This window comes from Onychostruthus taczanowskii, unplaced genomic scaffold (genome assembly GCF_017590055.1).
Source record: "Onychostruthus taczanowskii isolate IOZ18803 unplaced genomic scaffold, ASM1759005v1 scaffold34, whole genome shotgun sequence".
Taxonomy (NCBI): Eukaryota; Metazoa; Chordata; class Aves; order Passeriformes; family Passeridae; genus Onychostruthus; species Onychostruthus taczanowskii.
This window is the reverse complement of record NW_024500794.1, coordinates 89,151-109,669: the sequence shown is the minus strand read 5'-3', so window position 1 is coordinate 109,669 and position 20,519 is coordinate 89,151. Positions and strand designations below refer to the sequence as shown.

Sequence of the window (20,519 nt, the reverse complement as noted above, 5' to 3'; positions counted from 1 at the left end):
CTCGCCTTCCGGCGCGGCGGCCGTAGCGCTCCGGAAGCGGGTCCGGCCGGAGCCAGATAGAGAGCGCGCCCCGGCGCCATCTTGGGTGGCCGCGGCGGGAAGGGCGGGGCCGGGGCGGGGCCGGCGGGGCCGCGTGACAAAATGGCGGCGCCCAGGCGGGCACGTGGGGAAGCGCCGGAGGAGGAGGAAGATGAAGGGCGCTCGCTGGGGGCCAAGCGGCCCCGCGGGCAGCGCCGGCTCCTGGTCGTGCTGGAGGGAGCGAGCCTGGAGACCGTGAAGGTGCGCGCGGCGGGAGATCGGGGCGGGTCCGGCCGTGCCCGCGGTGCTCTCGCTCCCCGCTGACCCGTCCGTGCTTTGGCTCTAGGTGGGGAAGACGTTCGAGCTGCTCAACTGCGACAAGCACAAGGCGCTGCTGCTGCGGAACGGCCGGGACCCCGGGGAGGTGCGGCCTGACATCACCCACCAGGTACCCGCTGGCTCCGGGGCTGCTCGGGGTAGCCCGGCAGGGCGGCTCGGGGCCATCGTGCCTCGGCACCGGGGCTCCGCCTGTGGCCCTGGAGCCCGGGGCCATCGTGCCTCGGCACCGGGGCTCCGCCTGTGGCCCTGGAGCCCGGGGCCGAGTTCGGCCTCCCCCGCTGCGCTGGTGGGTTTTGGATTGAGTCGCTGTTTGGGTCTGGGCTTGATTTCTTAGCATTATAGCGATGCATCCCATAGTGGGATGAGCTTTCAGCCTCAGCATTGGCCCCTTCTGCATTTGTGGGGGCTAACCCTCAATTTTCCCTAGAGTTCTCTCTCCTGTGCATTTCTATTCCTGCTACCGTGTGCTTTTTGCTTTCAGAGTCTCCTGATGCTGATGGACAGCCCCCTGAATCGGGCTGGGCTCCTGCAGGTTTATATCCATACCAAGAAAAATGTTCTCATTGAAGTCAATCCCCAAACCAGAATCCCAAGAACTTTTGATCGATTCTGTGGGCTTATGGGTGAGTCATTTAAACTCTACACCAGCTATCAAATAATGCAGGAAGGTGGTCAGAACTGGGGGAGCTTCGGGAAAAGTTGAAAACTGGTACTGACCTTAAAATGTGAAAGAGAGGAAAGAATAGAGAAGTGAAAGCACCTTTCTGGAACATTCCAGGATGCATACCCCAGCTGTGTGCCCCTTAGCACAGGGGGGAGTGCCTGCAGGAGGCTGTGCTGTCAGAAAAATATGTTTTTTCAGGTTCTGATAGGAACTTTAAAGGTGGACTTTTTGTGTACCTCAGCTCAGGCAAAACATGGGATTCATCCAGGAAATCACCGCACAGCTCAAGTGATTTTTTTCTTGTTTTCTCTTTGCCAGTTCAGCTGCTGCATAAGCTCAGTGTCAGAGCAGCTGATGGGCCTCAGAAACTGCTGAAGGTAAATATTCTGTAACTGTTCACTAAGCTAAGGCTGCAACATCCTAATGGCAATGTAGGAGGGACTTTTTCTTGAGGGGGGAGGTGTTTTTTGGCTGGGGGTCCTGGTTGTGGGTGTGGTTGCTGTTCTATCCCAGCCCATCCTTGCTGGGGGTCCTGGTTTCAGGGGGGCTCTCCCACATGCTACCTGGCTAGGAGCTGCTGCTGCAGGAAGGAAACCCCAAACACACCTGTCCTTGGAGCTGAGGGATCTGTTTCCTGAAGTGAGCCTGACTGCCACGCCTGGACACTGACACTTTTTGGGTACAGCTTTCAAAAAGGCAGAGAGAGGTGGAAATCAAGATACAACTAACTTGAATGGCTTCTGCAGTCACAGAGGGGAAGACTGGATAAACCACAGGGACAAAGGATTTATCATGATAGTGAATTCCTTGGCACTACGGCTACCCTTGTTGCTGGAAATGCCAGAAAAGCAGCAGCCTGAGGAAGGTGATGGTGATGTAATCTTGGCAGAGAAGGCTTGGCCCTAGCCAGTGCACCTCCCTGAGAACACAGGTCAGCAGGCAGGCCAGCGACACTCCCAGAAGCAAAGAAGAACTAACCATGACTTTAATGTGTGTTGTAACTTTCTTCTGGAAAATCTGGATTCCCCAAAGAAGGAGAGTGTTTTTAAATCCCAGCAGCAGCCTGCTTGCCAGCCAGGATGAGACAGAATTGCCTAAAGGGGACTATATAGGTCCTCCATGCCTGCTGTGCTTGCTTCAGGAGCGTTTTCCAGGTACACACTGAGGCTGGCAACATCTGGGCACACCTGCTGGGGTTTGTTCTGTCCCTGTGCTGGGCATCCTGACCCTGCTGCCCAATGAGTACTTCATGGATTCTTTGCAGGAGAAGGTGGTGTTTGGGATGCTCTTCTGGGAGCAGTGCTGTGCCTCAGCTTCTCCTGGCTATTCTGTATTGCCTGCTGTCACTTGGAGAAGATCTTGTGGACTTTTTTGATTCTGGATTACTCAGGAATTGCACTGCTGCTCATGGGGAGCTCTGCTACTCATTCTACTGCTCCCCACAGCCAAGACTCATGTACCTCTACATCACCTGTGTCCTGGGCTTATCTCAACCCATCTGGGATTGTTTTTGCTCAAGGACCTGGGTGCACTTGGTGGTAATCAGGAGGACAGGGAAACAGGATGTGTACCTCAAGGAGTTTTGATTTTTGGGCGAGGGCAGTCTTGATGTTGAATTGTGTACGTGGTGTTGGTTGTGGAATGACAGCACCACTGTATTTTGTAAATACCATGGACAGTGAGGATGGACTGCTCCAGATGCACTGGTCATGAGCTCCTGATGCAGCCTGCAGCCAGCTGATGCATTTTTTGCTTGTCTGCTGCTTTTAGCAAACAATGCGTCTAGCTACGTGTCAGGGTCCGTTACCTCTACACCCCTATTAATTTTCTGCTTTCTGTAGGTGATTAAAAATCCAGTCACTGACCACCTGCCCGTGGGCTGTATGAAGATTGGCACCTCTTTTGCAGTGTCACAGGTGTCAGATCTGCGTGAGCTGGTTCCTGCAGCAGAGCCAGTTGTCATTGTGGTCGGAGCTTTTGCCCACGGCTCAGTAAGTGTGTGCATCTCTTATCTGGGGGTTGTGAAAAGGTTTCAGTCTTGTTCTGAGAATGGAGGTTTTATCTGCCCTTTCTTGGCTTGATTTCCCCTCCATCCAGCCCCCCATTTCCCCCTGTATGCTTGTCAAAAAAAGGCCCAAAACTGCAACACTTGGGACTGTTGTCCCTCCCAAGGGATGGCATTAGTGAAAGCTGGCAGTTTCCCTGCTGAGGAAATCCTGTGCCTCTGCAGTTCTTAGGGTTGGAAGGGATCTCTGGAGATCATCCACTCCAACCCCCTGCCAAGGCAGGCTCACCTGGAGCAGGTGACACAGGAACGTGTCCAGGCGGATTTTGAATGTCTCCAGAGAGGGAGACTCCACAACCTCCCTGGGCAGCATGTTGAGTGCTCTGCCACCCTCATCATAAAGAAGTTCTTCCTCATGTTGTGGTGAAACTTCTTGTGTTTTAGTTTATGGCCACTGCTCCTTGCCCTGTTGCTGGGCACCAGAGGAAAGAGTCTGGCACCATCCTCTTGGCACCCACCCTGGAGATATTTATGTGCATTAATGAGACCGCCTGTCAGTCTTCCCTTCCCTAGACAAAAGAGGCCCTGCAGTCTCTCCTCATAAGAGATGGTTCCATGTCCTAATAATCTTTCTTGCCTCTGCTACACCCTCTCCAGTGGCTCCTTGTCTTTCTTGTACTAATGGAGATGGGGCTCAGTGAAAACTTTTTGCAACTTGGTAATTTTTTTTTTTTTCTATTTCCCCCCCCTCTTCTCCCAGGTCAATGTTGACTATACAGAAAAGATGGTCTCCATCAGCAACTATCCCCTTTCTGCTGCCCTGACGTGTGCTAAAATTACTACTGCCTTTGAGGAAGTGTGGGGAGTAGTATGAGCTTCTGCTGCTACTGCTGTCAGGATGGACTTGCATACAGTGACTTCACATTCTGGAAGGGCTCTTTGACTTGGGTGTGGAGCTGGTGCAGCTTTGGGCTCCTGGAAAACACTTCAACTTCGTCCTTGGAGCTTCTGAAACAATGAGACTTTAAACGGACTGCCCCACTGACCCTTTTTCCTCCTATTAAAGGTACCTTTTTTGAGTAAAAAGCACTCGTGAATTTTACTTTCTCATTTTTCATATGTGGGCAGGCCGGATCCCCTTATAGCAGGGACTTGGCCCAAATTTGTCACAGAACTGGAATTCTTAGCTGTGCCCTGCTCACCCTGGTGTCACTCGGTCCCGTAGAATCGCCGTGCTCGGCGGCATGTGACAGTTCACACTCCCGCACCGAGGCACCCGAGAGGAAAGGAGCTGAAGCCGATGTTAAAAAGACCAGGAGCAATTTTTTATCTTAGATGACAAACGTAGAAAAGTCAGGAGGTGGCTCCAATCCAACGCAGCACCTGCCGTGAGTGTGGTACAATCATCTGGTATCAGCGGAGAGACGAGTGCCGGCCGCGGGGCGGCAGAGATAAGGCAACAGACAGAAGGTGGAGGGTCTCAAGGAGGCTCGCTCGGATCCCCTCCTTTCGGGTCTCTGACCCTGTGCTTTCTCCTTCCCCCTCCTTGCGTTGAAAAATAGTCATACTTCAACACAGCAAACTTGGCAGGTGATGCTTTGCTTCCGGAGTGTTAAATCAACTCCTACGAATGCACAGGTGGTACAATCTGAAAAACAGAGGCGCCCTGTATTTGCTTCGGTTGATTCCAGGTTTGCCTTTCACCCTGGGCTGCAGCTCGCTGCCCCACTTTACCTTCTGGTCTCTACCTCATACAGCCTTACCTTTTGGCTGTTATTCTGCTCTTTTTAGCTTTTCTTTTCGTGGCACGATTAATCTGCGAATGTAAGGCAACACCAGCAGTAAGGTGAAGAACAACACGTGGCCGAAGAAATAAATAGACCTGTACACCTGTAAAGAGAAAAGCAGGGTTGGGGATCAGCAACCAGCTTTAAGCCAAGAACACAGGGGAGGGAATGGAGGGAACAGGGTGGACCATGTGGGGTCGTCTGTTTGTGCCTTCTAAATACCTTCATCCATTTGTCCCAGGTGAAGAGGCAAAATGGCACCAGGGAGTAGCCCATGAACATCCAGTGGTTAGTCTGCTGCAGCACGTAGAAGATGGGCCGCAAGACAGTGATGGAGGCCAAAGTGCTTAGGGCAGGACTGTCCCGAACAAGGTTCATGGCCTAATTGAAAGAAAAAAAAGCAGAATTCTCAACAGTTAGATGTCCTGTGGCTGTATATGCAGGCTCTGGGGCCAAAGTTCTCTATCCAGCTGTGTAAAATGTGTTTTACTAAGCAGCTAGTCTAAAAAAGTAGGTAAATCCCCTGTCCTGGCCAAAGTTTTAATTAAGAAAATACATCTTAATAAGGAATATTGTTCCTGCAGTACTGGGAGATTTAACAGAAGTATTCAGCTCATGTGTTTGTCCTCCAGTTCTTCCAGCTGCCAAGCACTTCAGCCACCCTCTGCTCATATGCCAAGTTTTCCAGTTCTCTCCCTGTCACCTTCTGCAATATATTTATGGTTTGCACACACAGATGGCAGCAACCTACTGAACTCTTGAGAACAAAACCCTGCCATGCTTGAAAACCAATTCCAAAGCAAGCAGCTATTTTTCATATTTAATGCAAGCAAAGCCTTTGGAGTGGCGCTTTCCAGGCTCCGGGGCAGAGGCTAACACAGGCCCCCCCGTTCTGATAAGTCAGACAAAGCGCACCTGTCTTTCCACGATGACTATCAGCAGCTCCATCTGAAAGCACACCAGGTAGCCAGAGTGCAGCCCGTGCCAGATGGCCAGGAAGAACAGGGCCAGTGCCTGTGACAGCAGTTTGTTGCCCAGGAACTTCAAGCGCTTGAAGATGTAGCTAGAGCAGAAAAGAAACCAAGTGCTTCCAGGTTATTCCCTGCCCTCCCCTGGCTGTGTCAGGGATGAAGGGCCCAGGGGACCCGATGCCTTTTCACACTTTGTGGTGGCAGGAACAGCATGACCAGGACAAAACCTACATCAAAACAGTCTTAAAGGAATCCCAGCTATAAGGGGGAGAGGGGGGTCATTACAATTTGGCTGTGGGTCCCAGCAAGTGCTGAACCAAAACCCATCTGAGTTTGGAGTGGGGAGCACCAAGAGCCATGATGCAGGAAGCAGCTGTCAGAGCAGCTCTGTGGCTGGCTGAGCAGGCAGGCAGCCTCAAGGGCTCACTGTAGATTCCCATTCTAGTCTCTGCTGCCATCAGCTGCTTGCCTTTATTAATGAACTGCCCTTCCAGGTGAATTAATAGATCTCTCTAACCCAGTACCCCAATAGCCTGTTTCTAAGAGCACAGCAGCAAAACATGGGAAAAAGTGCACAAACTGAAAACCGGCACTCTTCCTCTAGTGCTCCTGCTTAGCCTAAGGTCTTGGTTCTGCTGACAGAACAGAACTGACACATTCTAGAAGGAGAATTTTGTCCTGCTCACCGGGCCACCCAAGCATTGGTGTTGATGTTGAAAGAAGCAATGGTCCCTGTGAACAAAGGTGTTGTCTCATACAGCCAGACCTTCATGTTGGCACAGGCATTCCACAAAGGCTTTCCATTCTGGTCTTTCCCATTGTACCCCAGACCAACAAGGATGCAGACACCTTCCTATCAAAAAATGCACAAGAAAGATAAGATGAAAATATTGCCCTACTTTTTCTGGAGAAGCAGAGCTGAGGAAGTGCTGACTCTCACTGTGTTGAGAGCATCACTACAGATGGATGGATTAAAAACTGCCTTTTTGTTAGCTAGCCGTTGCTAACGTAAAGCAAGCTGAACTGACCTGCACTGATCTCCAGATATTTGGATTTCTTCCATTTAGTGCTAAGTCCAAGAGGCTTGGACCTTTATTCATTTGTCTTTGGCTCCTGGAACAACATCTAGACTCACCGTAACAAGCCAGCAAGTTACGTATTTGTAGAGTATCATTTTGCCCCAGATCAATATGTAACCACAACGAAACCAGAAAGGCTTCTCCTGCAGAGATAAGAGTGAAACAGAGTAAAAATAAAACCTGGAGTTGAGTGGCCATAATGACACAAGGTATTTCATCACGGTCTTTTGTTTTTTTCTGTGTTAAGACGCACAGACTGGGTTGTCAGGCTTATGCAAACTTACACATCATTCTCTTTCCTTTGGTAATATTTGGCTGTATTGAAATAGGTAGAGTTTGGGAAGACTCTAGGATTAGCATAATCAAAATGCTTGCTGATAATCTGACAGTAGGAGTTATTTGTTAGGAGCTTTCCAAGAATGTCAAAGATTATGGTAAGCCTTACAAGTTACTCTAGTGAAATTCTCTGCACATAATGGTTAAATGGAAAGTCATTACAAGGTCATAAAATACATACGTTAGGTATGAAAACCAACAGTAGCATTTAAGATCAATTCTGTTTGTGAAAGTTTTCATTTGTTTCAGTTCTGCTTAACAGATTGCTGTTCTGCATCAGGTGGAATCGTCAGGACAGGCAGTAAAGCCAAATTAGCTGTGGAAAATCTTATCATATAAGATGCTGCTTATCATAATAGTTGCTGACTTATTTTTAAATTGAGGCCAAAAAAAAAAAATTCCACTCCTGTAGATCCAGTGCCCACCAGAGAAGTGGAATTCTTCCACACACCACAAAGCCAAGTGAATACATACCATATAGTCATCTGAGGTGAGGTACTCATCAGAGATATACAGGCTCGACAAGGTGTAGGTTACTAGAAACAAGAGACCCAGGCTCAGACGCTTGAGAGCAGGCACAAAACTGAGAAAGAAAAATACCAAGGTCAAAGAAATGCCTTGGAAAGAGACCATAGTTTTAAAACTCATAGTTTTAAAAACAGAGGTGGAGAGGAGGAGGTAGGGGAGACAGCGATAGGGAGTTACCACATTCCACTGCAGCAGCTGCCTCCATTTGGAAGCTGGGATGCAAACATCACCAGGTTGGAACTGAGTCTGTACTAAAGATGTCAAATGGTTGTTGATGTTCATGCCCTGGAACAATGCCGGGACATTAAGCAGAGTTACGAGCGACTTTTGAAAGACTGCCTTGTCTCATAAATCACTCCTGGTCACAGTAGTTCTGTGTCCAGGTAAGAAGGCAGTCTGCTGCAGGGAACGTGGAGGAGCCGGCTTTCTAGGATCTTAGGAAGGGGAGAAGCCAAGCAGCTTTGTATTACCTATTGGGTCTCTGGCCTGGAACGTCAGTCATCTCACCCCTTGCCAGTTTCTGATAGTCTGTCATGGAGAACTGAGGCCCAACCATGAAGGCACCATAGAAATAGGAGAATCCTGAGACCTCCAGCAAGGTAGGAACCCCCCGAACAGCAAATTGCTGCTGCTCAGGGGTCAGGAACTCCTGCACCAAAGGGAGTGGCATTAACATCATCCCAGGAATTTCATCCAGCTCTGGATGTTATGTCCTCACCCTGCCTCCTTTCTGGTTTCAGTTCTTGCTCCCCATGGACATGGAACTTTACACTTTGTACTTCATGTCCATTCCTCTCCCCAGCCCTCTCTGTGCCCACCCCCTCCAAACAGCAACAAGATCCAACGGTTGAGACCAGTTGCACAGGTCTCTATTCCCAAATAAGCTCCAAACATGGAAGGGATCCACTAACATGCATCCCTGGCAGCAGAGTAGGCATAGTAGGAGCACTGTATCTGATCTATTCCAGTACCTGACTGCAAGTTCATGTACTCTCCCAGGACCTTATCGTGCTACAATTCCTATTTCTTGATGCAAAAATTATTTTTAAATACTTGAAGCTTCAGGTCAGGAAGTTTCATTTTGACCTCATTTTCCTGCAGTCAGCAGTGATTCCATGGATGCTACGGACTTGGTCAGGCCTCAATCAGGAGATGGGGAACGCAGGTACTTGAAGCAGGACTGAGGGACTGTAGCATGTGTAGTGCCCTCTCCCACACACTGTGCTGTGCAACTTCTCTGTTTCTCTGAGCTAAACACAGGGTCCTAACAAATGGTAAAGGGCAACCATTGACAAGCACATGATGAGACTAATCGAAGGAAAGGAAAATGGGAACAGAGATCCAGTACTGATCGTCTGCAAGTTAAAGGTACACTACCCACAACACACAGAGCATCAGTGATTGGGAATCTAAAGCAATAGATTTGGGGGAAGGAGATGGTGGGGAATTTGGAAGGGTGCAGAGTAATATTTTGACATAAATGAACACCTTCTGTCCATCTCTAATCACTACTGTCTCTGTTCCAAATTATTTTGTTCCAGTCTAGAATTCAGTGCCCTCAAACACTCCCAGAGGCTCCCCTCTCAGGTGTGGCTTTTACCTAACAATGCAGCTTGCTAACTCACATCCTTTGAACTTGATTTTCTGATCTCTAGCTCACTGGGACAGCATGGAATGACGGAGAAATGGTGTCTAACTCACCGGATCTTTTCCTCCATCATAGTAATCAATGGCCAGACCTAGAGGTGAGAAAGAGTGACTTGAAGCCCTGGGATGGGCTCAGCTTGCAAAGTGCAAGAGAGAGAAGAGAGGTGTCACTCACCAATCAACTTAAGTGTCAAGACACAATGTGGCATTGTCCACTTGATGTCATAATGCTCTGTGGCTGTGAAGTAATATCCAGCCATAAGGTAAGTCTGAAAGAAACCATTGTTTGGGTTATTCAAACTAATTCCTCCAGCTGGTTTTGATCTGCCTCCACTTCTCCACCCACAGTTGCTACTGAAGTGCTGAACTGAACAGAGGCCTCCCTTCTACAAACCCAGGGAGTAAGAAAGAGGGTTTACCATCTGAAAGAGAAATGTGGTGATGACGGCAGTGATTGTGCGACCCATTAGTCTCAGTATCAGGAACTGGATTAGGACACATATCAGGGAATGAAAAAACTGCGTCCCTGTGGGCAGGAAAAAGAAAGAGAGAGATGAGAAATAGAAATTACATGCATAGGTCCTCCCAAATCGCAGCATGCCCTGGGCCAGGCAGCTCTCTCTTCCCAAACTCATCTTACCAAAATTGAAGTAAGCAATTGAGAGTCCCGTGAACACATTGTAGAGGTGAATGAGGTAGGTCTCCTTCTGGAAGAGGAAATAGCGCTGGAACAAGGCAAAAGGATATCCTGAGAGAAAAAAAAAAAAAAAGGAAGAGTTGTAAATAAGTTTAGACAAGTATTTGTCATGAACCAAACTATAGCCTTTCTGAATGTGTCATTAGGAACATGTACTTTACATCACACACTATCCACACAGGGCATGGTGTTAATTCCTGATGCTGCTTTTGCGTCTTGGGAGACAGACTCCAGATTAATTACTCTGTAAAGAAGAAAATACTTTAACAGGAACGTAATTGTAGCAAAACTGACACTGAAGTGCAAAAAATTACAGGATTACATTTTCTGGCCTCATTCAATATATGAGATGGATAATGCTGAAATACATGAATCACACTTTAGCCTGTGATTCATTTCCAAATTATGTGACAAATCCAATGAATGTGGCAAGAAGCTAGATAAAACAAAAAAAGGGCGGGGGGAAGGGAAAAACTTTATGGTTAATACCATTTCAACGTCCAAAAAACCTCAGTCCCACTCCCACCTCAATGAGTTCTTTCAGCTTTAATTTCAGAGCTCCTCAGGTGACCTCCAGTAAGATACTCTCGCTTTTCTACCCCTGCAACTTCGGATTTGCATCTGATTTGTGAACTACTGGGTACACAAAGCTGTAACTAAAATCCACTGGTACTATGCATGTGGTATTTTTGGATTAAAAAAACGCAGTCAGAAGCATTTCATATGGAACAGCTAAGAAAAATGGAAGGGGTTTTTCCTTTGCATTTTCTGTGAGGTAACTCCTAGTCTAAGTTAGGAATGCCTCCACATTATTCATCTGTGGCTCAAGTGAGAAGCAAACATTTGTGAAGCACTCTGGTAGTACAGTGAGAAGCGTCACACAGAACACCACAATTCAATTAAATTCTGTTGTCTAGGTGAGTTTCACGAAGCATGCAATAAACACTGCCACACAGTAGACAGTAAATATCATAAGTCTTAATACACAGTGGCACAGGAAGCGTTGCAATTAGCTTTTCTAAAGCCACGTGCACAAGGCGCTGAACTGGGATACAACAAGCCCCCTTAATTCTGGCATCTTGTAACTTTATTGCTCTAAGTTGCAAGCCTGTGCCTTCCCTTACCCTGCTCAAAAAAAGGGGAAATTCATCACATACCACAATACCGGCATCCACACTACTTATCATCCTGGCTGAAATCGGGAGCAGTGGATGGAGCTCTGCTACCTGCACTAATGGAGTAGCAGTAGCAGGAGGTGGTCATGTTTTATATGGAGCAGTAATAAAAGGTGATGAAATGCACATTCTGCCGAGAAGTGTATGATGGATGGAAGGCTTCCAATAAGCAAGGCCAAGTCTAGTCACTACTGTGAGAGGAAATGAGAAATTCTGTCACGTTATTTAAATACATGTCTGGCAGTCTGGCAGTGCTCGCAGGCTGGAGCCATTTTAAGGCCCTCTCCAACCCCACAAATCCCTTGGGAGGGAGCCCTGGAGTTGGGGACTTTGGGGCTCTTTTCTAGATCCTTTTGGGCTCATGTTCTGCTGCGTCCAGATGTGTACCTGCCGCCTCCTGACGCCGAGCTGCTGCTCCCCATTTCCTCAGCCTCCTGCCACCCCTCTTTCGGTTTTCCCTGCCTCCTTGTTGCTGTTCCTTCCTCCTTTTGTGTCCCACGCCGGTTTCCACGCCACAGGCTGCTTTCTGGCCAGCCCCACATACCACGGCTCTCCGCTCCCAGAGCCTGGCAACCTCCCTCCTGCACATCCAGCCTGCTCTCCCTTCCAAAACTGCGGCTCCAAACTCCCCTGCAAAATGCCTCACCCAAGCCATCCCTCTCCCTTCCCGCTCTTCCATGCTTTTTACGCGGCCAACTTCTGTCCCGTCCCACCCCCACTGCTGGCCTGAGCACCAGCTGAGGGGGAAAGAGGGAATTGGCAAAGAGAGATCATCACACGGGCTCTCTGGGGATACAGGAGTAACTCAAAGAATTAGAGCAATTCACATGATTAAAAAAAGAAAAAGAAGAAAAAAAAGTAGTATTTTCTACTGGCCTTTTACTCAGAAACATACAAATGGGGATTCTTTGTTCATGAGCCAATCTTCCTGCTGAAGTTTAAAAACCATAGGAAGAACTGCTTTGAGAAACGGAAAGTGGTAAAAAATATGAAGTTTTACTATCAGAGTAGATCAAAAATTAAAAAGCTGAGGTTTACTGTGGAAAAATGTTTTCCCCTTCTGAGCAAAGGGGAGAAAAATCAGAAATACAGGCAAAGCACAACTGACTGCTGTTCATCAATATGCATGGTTTTAAACCTTCATTTTCAAGGGTCTCCCACTCTCTTGAAAACCACTATTATTTTGCAAACCAGTCAATTTCTACCAAAATTTTTTACCCTCTAGCCATTTCTACAGACATAATTAAAGCATGACTGAATACTATAATGTAACTAATGTTCCCGCTTTTTCTGAGACCTGTCTCATTTGTCAGCCGTGCTCCTTTTTAGCTCTACACAGGAGATCATGTCATGGTTTGGGTAATGCTGCTCTGAAGGAAAAAGAATTATGAACCCTTGCAAATAGAGAGTTACTAATAATACACATTGCATCCGTGTTTTTAGAAACTATAAACTTAAAGCTTGGTCTTGCACTATGTGGCTGCTGTCCCAGTCCAAAAGTCACAACATCAGCCTAAATTCTTCTGATATCTAGAGTAACTTGTTAGTACTCTGGACTGCACTTTACCTACAGTTTTGCTGCATGGGATAATTTTCTCAGTTTTACAACTGGGCCAGTTGCATGCTGCTGATACAAACTTTAACCCCCAAACGGCAGCAGATACGGGGTAGCAATGGTCATTCTGATGTGGCCTGTGCCCTTCTGAACGCTGATAAACTCTCCATTAAACAACAAACAATTTCTGCTGATAACAGCATCAGTACTCCTGCCCTACGACCACGTCCCTGAATTAGCACAGCAGCTTTTGGAGTTATGGTTGCCTTCTGGCAAGCTGGATGGCACCTTTGGATATGCCAGCAGCAGGAAACGCTGCGCTGCTTTGCTTCTGCCATTCAGAGCAACAGGACAAGAGTCCCTGCTCCTTGCTGCCAAGAGGCTCTGCCCAGCAGCTCCCACTCTGCCAAACTCCCCTTTCACGGCTCCCTAAGCAGAACGGACCGAGGAGGGAAAGCGGCTGCAAGACTCCTGGAGAAAACAGCAGGGAACCTCTGAGCCAAACTCATTCTTCCCTATGCACCACGGAGCTGGAAAAACAGCCTGCGCACAGAGCTGGGTTTTCCCTCTAGGCACACTTTCTATAGAATGGAATTAGCAACTGAGAGAATTTTATTTGTTTTTTACTTGACAGGAACAAGGGGATGATCTCTGGTTAAGAGAACCATGGAGATGGAAGGAAAGGACAAGCTCAGCTTCTTGGCCATGGCCATTTGGGAGAGCAATGGGCCACTGCACAAAGCACAGCTTGTCCACTCTGACAACACTCTAAATGAGCAAAAGAAGTTAAATCATCAAGAAGGTGGATTAGGCAGGAGAAAAGTTCTAGAAATCCCAAACAAAAATAGTGCTATCAAGTTTGCCATCTTCTGGACTGGGTGATTAAGATGCCTCTCTTTTTCCAGAGATAAAGCTACATATAAGAACAGCAGAAAGATTCTTCTCATCTCTGCTCCCTTTATTTCCCCTTTGATATCACTAGCTCTATCTCATCTTCAAGCCAGCACCTCTACTTTTCCTCTTCTCCCTTTTGCTGAACATTTAACTCTTCCTTTGTTAACATCCAACAGGGCAATTGTCTCCATTTTTTATAAGAATGCTAAAACTGAAAGGAATGGGACAACAGAGAAAAAAAAAAAGTGTTAAAATATCAGCCTTACCTAATGTTTTAACTCCAAAGTTATTCCTTTCTGTTTCTAACACTGCAAAAGTACCACACCTTGTTTAACACTGGGTGCATAAACATGAGTATTTTAATTCAGCTCAGGAGTTTACCTTGAAAGTCCACTTATGGTGCTTTAGTTTGCATAACAAAACTGTCTCAAAGCGGGTGAACAGGGCACTCTTCACAAGAAACTGAACTGAAAACACACTCCAATCAATGGGTGATAAGTGTGTATGAGCTGACAGAGGCAAATGCTCAAAATCCACACACAAGTCTGCTCTATAGGTCTGCTCCTACTGCAGCAATTTTCTTGCTAATGTAGACACAGGTAGTGTGTAGCATTACTCAATTCCGTCCACTTTTTTATTATATAAGGAATAAGATGTATTTGAAGTTAGGAGTTTAAACAAGGCAGCACATGAGTGTCCTGTGAGAGGGCTGGTTTTATGACACTGCTGCCTCTTAGAACTTCTCCCATCTCTTACCCATCAGAATCAGTTGCTCATGGGCCATTGCAGTAAGGTTCCTGCTTGGCTGACCAGCTGGGAACTTGATTTGGAATAAGCCAGAAGCTTTGGGTGGCCACAAAAAGAATTTCACTGAGCCTAAATTTCATCAGCATGCAGGGAGCATGAAGCAGAGTATGTAAAAAAATTGATGAGAGGTAGAAGAGGAGGAGATAAGACAACTTGCAAGTGAAGCAGTAGGTTTCTGGCACCCATTGGGTAAGAATGTGTTACTTTCTGCAGTTGCCTGCTATGTCCATGGAATGAAAGAACACTTTCCGAATGCTTTTCCTGGCAGGCCTGGGCAAACCAGCAGGGTCATTTCTGGTTCAGGGCTGTAAACAGCATGTTGGCTCCCCTCCACATTATGCAGGTAGCTCGCAAGGCACTGTGTAATATTATGGTAAGATAAATAGCTTTAATTCTTTGGGACCGTACAGCCACGCACAAAACACGAGCAACATAAAGTATTAAATACACAGTGCCATAAGGCCTCCTGTGCCCTGGCTTGTGCTCTGAGCAGTGACAGCAGGAAAGCAATCTGTCCCCTCTCATGTGAGGACAGGAGCAGCAGCACAGAAACCCTGTTATCTCCTTCACACCACTGGAGCAGCTCCAGTGGGAACACTGGGCCCTACTGAAGAGTGCCAGCTAGAGTTCATCTCTCAAAGACATTCTCATAAGATTGATGGACATCACTGTACTGACAAATGGCAATTTTTAGTGTGGCAGGGTCCAGAACGGTGCTTCAGGTATTCCTGCTGTTGGTACTGCTGCCAAATTGCAGACTACTTTCTTCTAAGGTTGTCTATGCAAATTTTTTACGTGGGGGAAGTCAGCAGTAAGGTTTTCATCTTGTACAATCCAGGTAAGGGACTCTATTCTAGCTGTAGTCTCTACTTCAAAATTGCAGCATGTGTAAACCTGTCTCTGATTTAAATACAAAACTGTGACTAAAATCCCCACAATTTGCTCAGCAATGTGCTGTTACTTGTTCACTGAAACAACATGGTGCTCTTTAGGACTACTCTAGTTTTAGTTCTTAAATGTTCTTTCTCCTTCTCTTGTTCTCTCCTGCATTTAATGGTTTTTTTCAGTCAAGTCAGAATGCCAACATTTTTAAATGACCTCTTTTGGTTATTTCAGATCATTACTAAGCAAACACTTATCCTGAATCAAGAGAGTAAATTCAGACTATTTTTTCCACAATAATTCAGCTTTCTTCAGAAATGAATGTAAGAAGTTGAAAAGTCCTTTGTGATTCTTCCTCTTTTTCAGAAGACTATTTTTACCGGTTTGTGGTGATCCTCTGAAAGTGAAACCCTAGAAACTGTTGTCACAGTAAAACTGCAGAGTGTAGATGGGAAACTGCATCACAGAGGAAGAAATAAGCAACGATGTTTTAGCCCATCTTTGGAACTATGCTTCACCCTCATGGCCTTGTCCTGAAATAATTCAGCAGTATTAGCAGCAGCCAACAAAAACAGTTTTCTTCCTGAATCTATGTAAACACCTGAAATGGAGGAAGTGAAGGAAAAGCCATACTTAATGTCCTAATGCCACTTCCAGCTTTTAGAAATGCCTTTCATTTATACCCCATGCCATCCTATGAAGTGGTCATCAGCACTAGCTGCATCACCAATGAGATTAAAAGGATTGTAAAGTAAGCTGCAATTAAATGAACATTTCTTTGTGCAGGGCTAAGGAACTCCTCTCACTCTCCTCTCACGTTGCTCTGGAGTAGTGTTTGGCCCTTCCTTTTAAAGTCATGGTACAGGTATAAGGCTTTACCACCCAGGGCATACCCATCCATTAAGCAGGAGAGCTGGAGTCAGCCCCCTCTGCCTGAGTGCTTCAACCTACATGACCTGCAAGAGTGCCAAACTGCAGCAAGGCTGTTTTGCATGCCCTGGAGCCTTCTGTCTGAAGTTATGCCTGCCACTGCATCTAATTAAAAGATACTGAGCTAGGGAGAAAGGACAGGGAAAAGTGCAGCTCCAGCCTCCTGGTTTGCTTTATCCATTTGAAGCATGCAGGGGAGAGGTGTGAGCGGTTTTCTGGACCCTGCTCTCCAGAATTTTAATACAAATTCTAAACATCCATTGAGACTATGTAAAACAGACAGTGGCCTACCTCGGGAAGGGACACTGTGGCATCCCAGTGGCTCACTGTCGACAGTGCACACGGAACATTTGTAACAGCACACAGGAGTCTCACGCTTCCTTAATCTGCTGACTGCAGCAGGCAGCGCTTATCATCATTAGGACAATAATTATCTGCTGTTCACTTCAAAGAACTGCTGCTGTTCACCCATAAGACGCTGAGCAGGAAACACCCTCCCAAATGTCGTGTCCCCAACTTACTGCTAGCAAGAAGCAGCTCGGAGAGTACGATCGTGGTGCATTCTGCAGAGCCATCTCTGCTGCGGCTGCCTCCACACACACTTTCTAGGACCTTTTCTGCATCAGCACTCGTTAGACTGGTCCCTTGCTTGATCCGGGTGACTAACCTCGTAGTGAACTATCTGCTTTTTCTGGTTTAGGTTTCTGCCAAACAAGTAAATTCAATCAGATCGCAATTAAAGGACCAGAGAGAGACGTGGGAGAAAGGAAAGCAGGACTTTTCTCGTTTGGAGGTGGGGAGCTGCTGGACTAATTAACGCTGCCTTGTGTGCATGTCCTGTGTGTTTCCTATTACTTCATTTTTTTCTTTACAGAAGTTTGGTTTAACAAACTTCTACGTTGAGCTCAAAACGACAGCCAGTGCAGTTTCCTGTATCGACCCCTTCACGGGAAGAATGTTTTGCTCAGTTTGATCTCACACATCATAAACTAAATCAGGCAGAAATAAGTCTGGTGCAGACCATGGTTATGAAGTGACACAGTTTTTCTTGCTTGCATTTCCTTTAAAAATATTATACTTCTAGTTAGCCAAAGCAACTTTATTGTGACAGATGACACAGTAGTGGCTGTATCACTTCAAATATACTTTCAGGTTCAGAGGAAAACTTGTATTTTTTTTCTGCTAGGTGACTACACCGCCAAATGCTTTCACAACCCAAAGTTTCCCTGAGCATCTGCAGAGATTTACACAGATAGCATGTATACATACATTTGAATTAATGTTTTGGGAGCTACAACCTCCCCCTCAATCGCCAGCCCACATCACAACTCCAGCCCTGCCTTAACCATTTCCCATGGAACTCAAGTATCTCATGTTTACATAAGCGCAGGCACCCTGTGTTTTGCAACACGCTTCGCGCCGCAGGTGGAGCGCAGGACATCACCCCAGTTCTCCTGGCACTGAGCTGCAAGGTTTTGCTCACCCTGCCTGGCAGTGACCCTGATGACACGCCTCTCCTTCACGGTGCCACCACTGCCGCGGACACGGGGGATGTCCCCGGACAGCGATGTCCCCGGACAGCGATGTCCCTGCACTCGGACGGGGCAACACCTGAAGGGCTGCGGAGATTCCCGAGCGGACACCCCTGCGGACACGCGCTCACTGGATGCACACGCATCACCGGGCACTCGCGGGACAATCCCAAACAAACTTCCCGTGCCCGGGACACGGACCCAAACAGGGGTCTTTCGCAGGCACCCCCGGCTCCTCCTTGCCCCCCTTCCACAGGCGGCCTGCCAGGACCGCACCCCGACCTCCCGCGGGGAAACCGAGCGTGCTCCCCGTCCGCACCGGGGGCTGGCCCCGGGCAGCGGCGGCGGGCGCTTCGCGGGCTGCCGCGCGGGACGGGCGGTGCCGGTGCCCTCCGCGCGGGCGAAGCGATGCCCGGCCCCGGCCCCCAGCGCTGCGCGGCACGGCGGCGGGGTCGCCCGTTCTCACGGCGCGGAGCCCCGCCCGGGGCGCCAGCCCCGTCTCCCCCCGCCCTGCTTTACCCATGAGGATGGACAGGATGAGGCGCAGCGCCTGCTCCGACGAGCCCAGGGCCTCGGCCAGCCGCGCCAGGCTCCAGCCGGACCCCGCCACCGCCATGCGGCCCCCTGCGCGCCCATTGGCTGCGGCGCGGCCGGCCCCGCCCCGCCGCGCCTGCGATTGGGCAGCGGTGGCAGCGGGGCAGGGCCCTGCGCGCCTGGCTCTGGCTCTGGCTCTGGCTCTGGCTCTGGCTCTGGGTCTGAGCCTGAACCTGGCTTTGGCTCTGGCTCTGGGTCTGGGTCTGAGCCTGACTCTGGCTCTGGCTCTGGGTCTGGGTGTGAGCCTGGCTCTGGGTCTGGGTGTCAGCCTGGCTCTGGGTCTGGGTCTGGGTGTGAGCCTGGCTCTGGGTCTGGGTGTCAGCCTGGCTCTGGCTCTGGGTGTGAGCCTGGCTCTGGGTCTGGGTGTCAGCCTGGCTCTGGGTCTGGGTGTCAGCCTGGCTCTGGGTCTCGGTCTGGCTCTGGGTGTGAGCCTGAGCCTGGCTCTGGGTCTAGCTCTGCTTCTTGGCTCCGGTCCTGGCTACTGGCTGCGGCTTTGGCCATGACCTCAGTGGTGGCCTCGGCCACAGCCCCGTCCCTCCTCAGCTGCAGCCTCAGCGTGCTGCTGGAGCTTCCCCAGCACTGCCAGGTCCCACTGCCCCCGGGGCTCCCAGAGGACGCATCCCCACTTCTTGGCTCCCAAAGGGACCTGATTCCCACGCGGGCGTTACGGCGGCACCTGTGCTTGGCCCTGCGCCTGTGGCGCCCGGCTCAGTGTGCCACAGCAGCAGGCACCGTGTCAGTGCTGCTCAGTGGCCATAAACTAAACCACAAAAAGTTCCACCTCCGTGAGGAAGAACTTCTTTACACTGAGGGTGGCAGAGCGCTGAACAGGCTGCCCAGGGAGGTTGTGGGGTCTCCCTCTCTGGAGATGTTCAAAACCTGCGTGAATGCATTCCTGTGTCACCTGCTCTAAGTGACCCTGTCTGGGCAGGGAGGTTGGACTGGATAAGGTTCCTCCCAGCCCTAGCAATTCTGGGATTCTGTGACTCTCTGGTCACTCAGCAGCTGGGCCCGCACAGACTCCCCGTAACTCAGCTGCTGGATGGCCTCTTAGGTGTGTCCCTTCATGCACCCCGAGTTCTCCCCAGCTGAGGTTTCAGGTGCAATGGATGTGATCCTCTTCCCTTGTTTGTGTTACTGTTTTCCTGCTGGGTCACTTGGGTGCACAAATTCAGCTGAGGGGCAAGTACAGTCTCGTACAAAGGTTCACATGAGAAGAGACCTCTGGAGCTCTCTGATCCAAACTGCAGCTCACAAGCAGGACTCAAAGCTGGAGCCATTTGCTCAGGGCAGTGCCTGGGTAATTGCTGTACATTTTCATGGTTGGAAAGCTCCCAGCCTTTCTGGGCTCCTCAACCAGTGCTGAATCATACTCTTTATCCTGGGCCATCCTCCTTTATCGCCACCCTTTAGGTAGCAGCACCAGCACCCGCTAGATGCCATTTCTTATCAAATCTGACTGGGAAAGGGACTGACTGGCCGCATGGCCACATAGACCTCATTTACTTAGGAGACCAGGCTAAGGACCTGCCTCTTCTTGCCCTTCTCTTTTCCAGGCTAAACATTTCAGATTTCTCAATAACAAAGCTCTAGTCACCTATCCACTGGGCTCTTTCCATTTGGTTCACGCCTCTCTTGCAGAGAGAGGGAGTGAGGAAGTGCATGAAGAAGGAGAGAGCCTGGCCTTCTCCTCCAGAAGTCCCCTGAAGTCAGTGTAAGGTGCAGAGTGGCAGGCTAAGATGTATAGCCAGGGTTTAAAAACCCTCCTGGCTAGCTGACTCCATCAGGTTAGGCTCTACAAACAGTTTGCTGTATTTGTCCACCCTAACACAAATTTGCCGCATTTTTTGCAAAGTCTGAGAACTGCCTTTTCAAGGCATGTCTAGCTCTCGTTTCCACGTTCAGTTGTGTGTTTATGGTGTTTAGGCCACTTTCCTGAGTAGATCAGTTCTCGGTGAGCATGGCGGCTGTCTGAGCCTGCTCAAGGCACGTTTGACCAGAAATTATCTGCCCAGTTCTGTAATTTACTGTTGTCAGAGAAGAGCTTCAGAAGCAGCATCTGTTCCTGAGATTGCCCAA

At 48.7% G+C, this 20,519-nt stretch overlaps 2 protein-coding genes across 4 annotated transcripts; one reads left to right on the top strand and one right to left on the bottom strand.

The window, feature by feature from the left end:
* Window positions 1-16: 16 nt before the first annotated feature.
* EMG1 (EMG1 N1-specific pseudouridine methyltransferase) lies at window positions 17-4,106 on the top strand. Its single transcript, XM_041410793.1, has 6 exons — window positions 17-279; window positions 365-466; window positions 839-980; window positions 1,340-1,398; window positions 2,863-3,012; window positions 3,787-4,106. The coding sequence occupies exons 1-6, from the start codon at window positions 142-144 to the stop codon at window positions 3,898-3,900; spliced, it is 705 nt and encodes a 234-aa protein (XP_041266727.1). The 5' UTR covers window positions 17-141; the 3' UTR covers window positions 3,901-4,106.
* A 91-nt stretch (window positions 4,107-4,197) lies between these two features.
* Window positions 4,198-18,501, bottom strand: LPCAT3 (lysophosphatidylcholine acyltransferase 3). Of its 3 annotated transcripts, none has more exons than XM_041410788.1 (13): window positions 18,366-18,501; window positions 10,015-10,122; window positions 9,794-9,900; window positions 9,550-9,643; window positions 9,429-9,466; window positions 8,198-8,376; window positions 7,674-7,782; window positions 6,920-7,006; window positions 6,471-6,637; window positions 5,729-5,876; window positions 5,036-5,194; window positions 4,790-4,916; window positions 4,198-4,674 (listed from the first exon to the last, which is right to left on the bottom strand). In XM_041410788.1, the coding sequence occupies exons 1-12, from the start codon at window positions 18,460-18,462 to the stop codon at window positions 4,800-4,802; spliced, it is 1,410 nt and encodes a 469-aa protein (XP_041266722.1). In that variant the 5' UTR covers window positions 18,463-18,501; the 3' UTR covers window positions 4,198-4,674; window positions 4,790-4,799. The 3 variants fall into 3 exon arrangements, with proteins under 3 accessions (XP_041266722.1, XP_041266724.1, XP_041266723.1); XM_041410790.1 differs by lacking the exon at window positions 18,366-18,501 and adding an exon at window positions 16,836-16,980; XM_041410789.1 differs by lacking the exon at window positions 18,366-18,501 and adding an exon at window positions 10,233-13,411.
* Window positions 18,502-20,519: the final 2,018 nt, after the last annotated feature.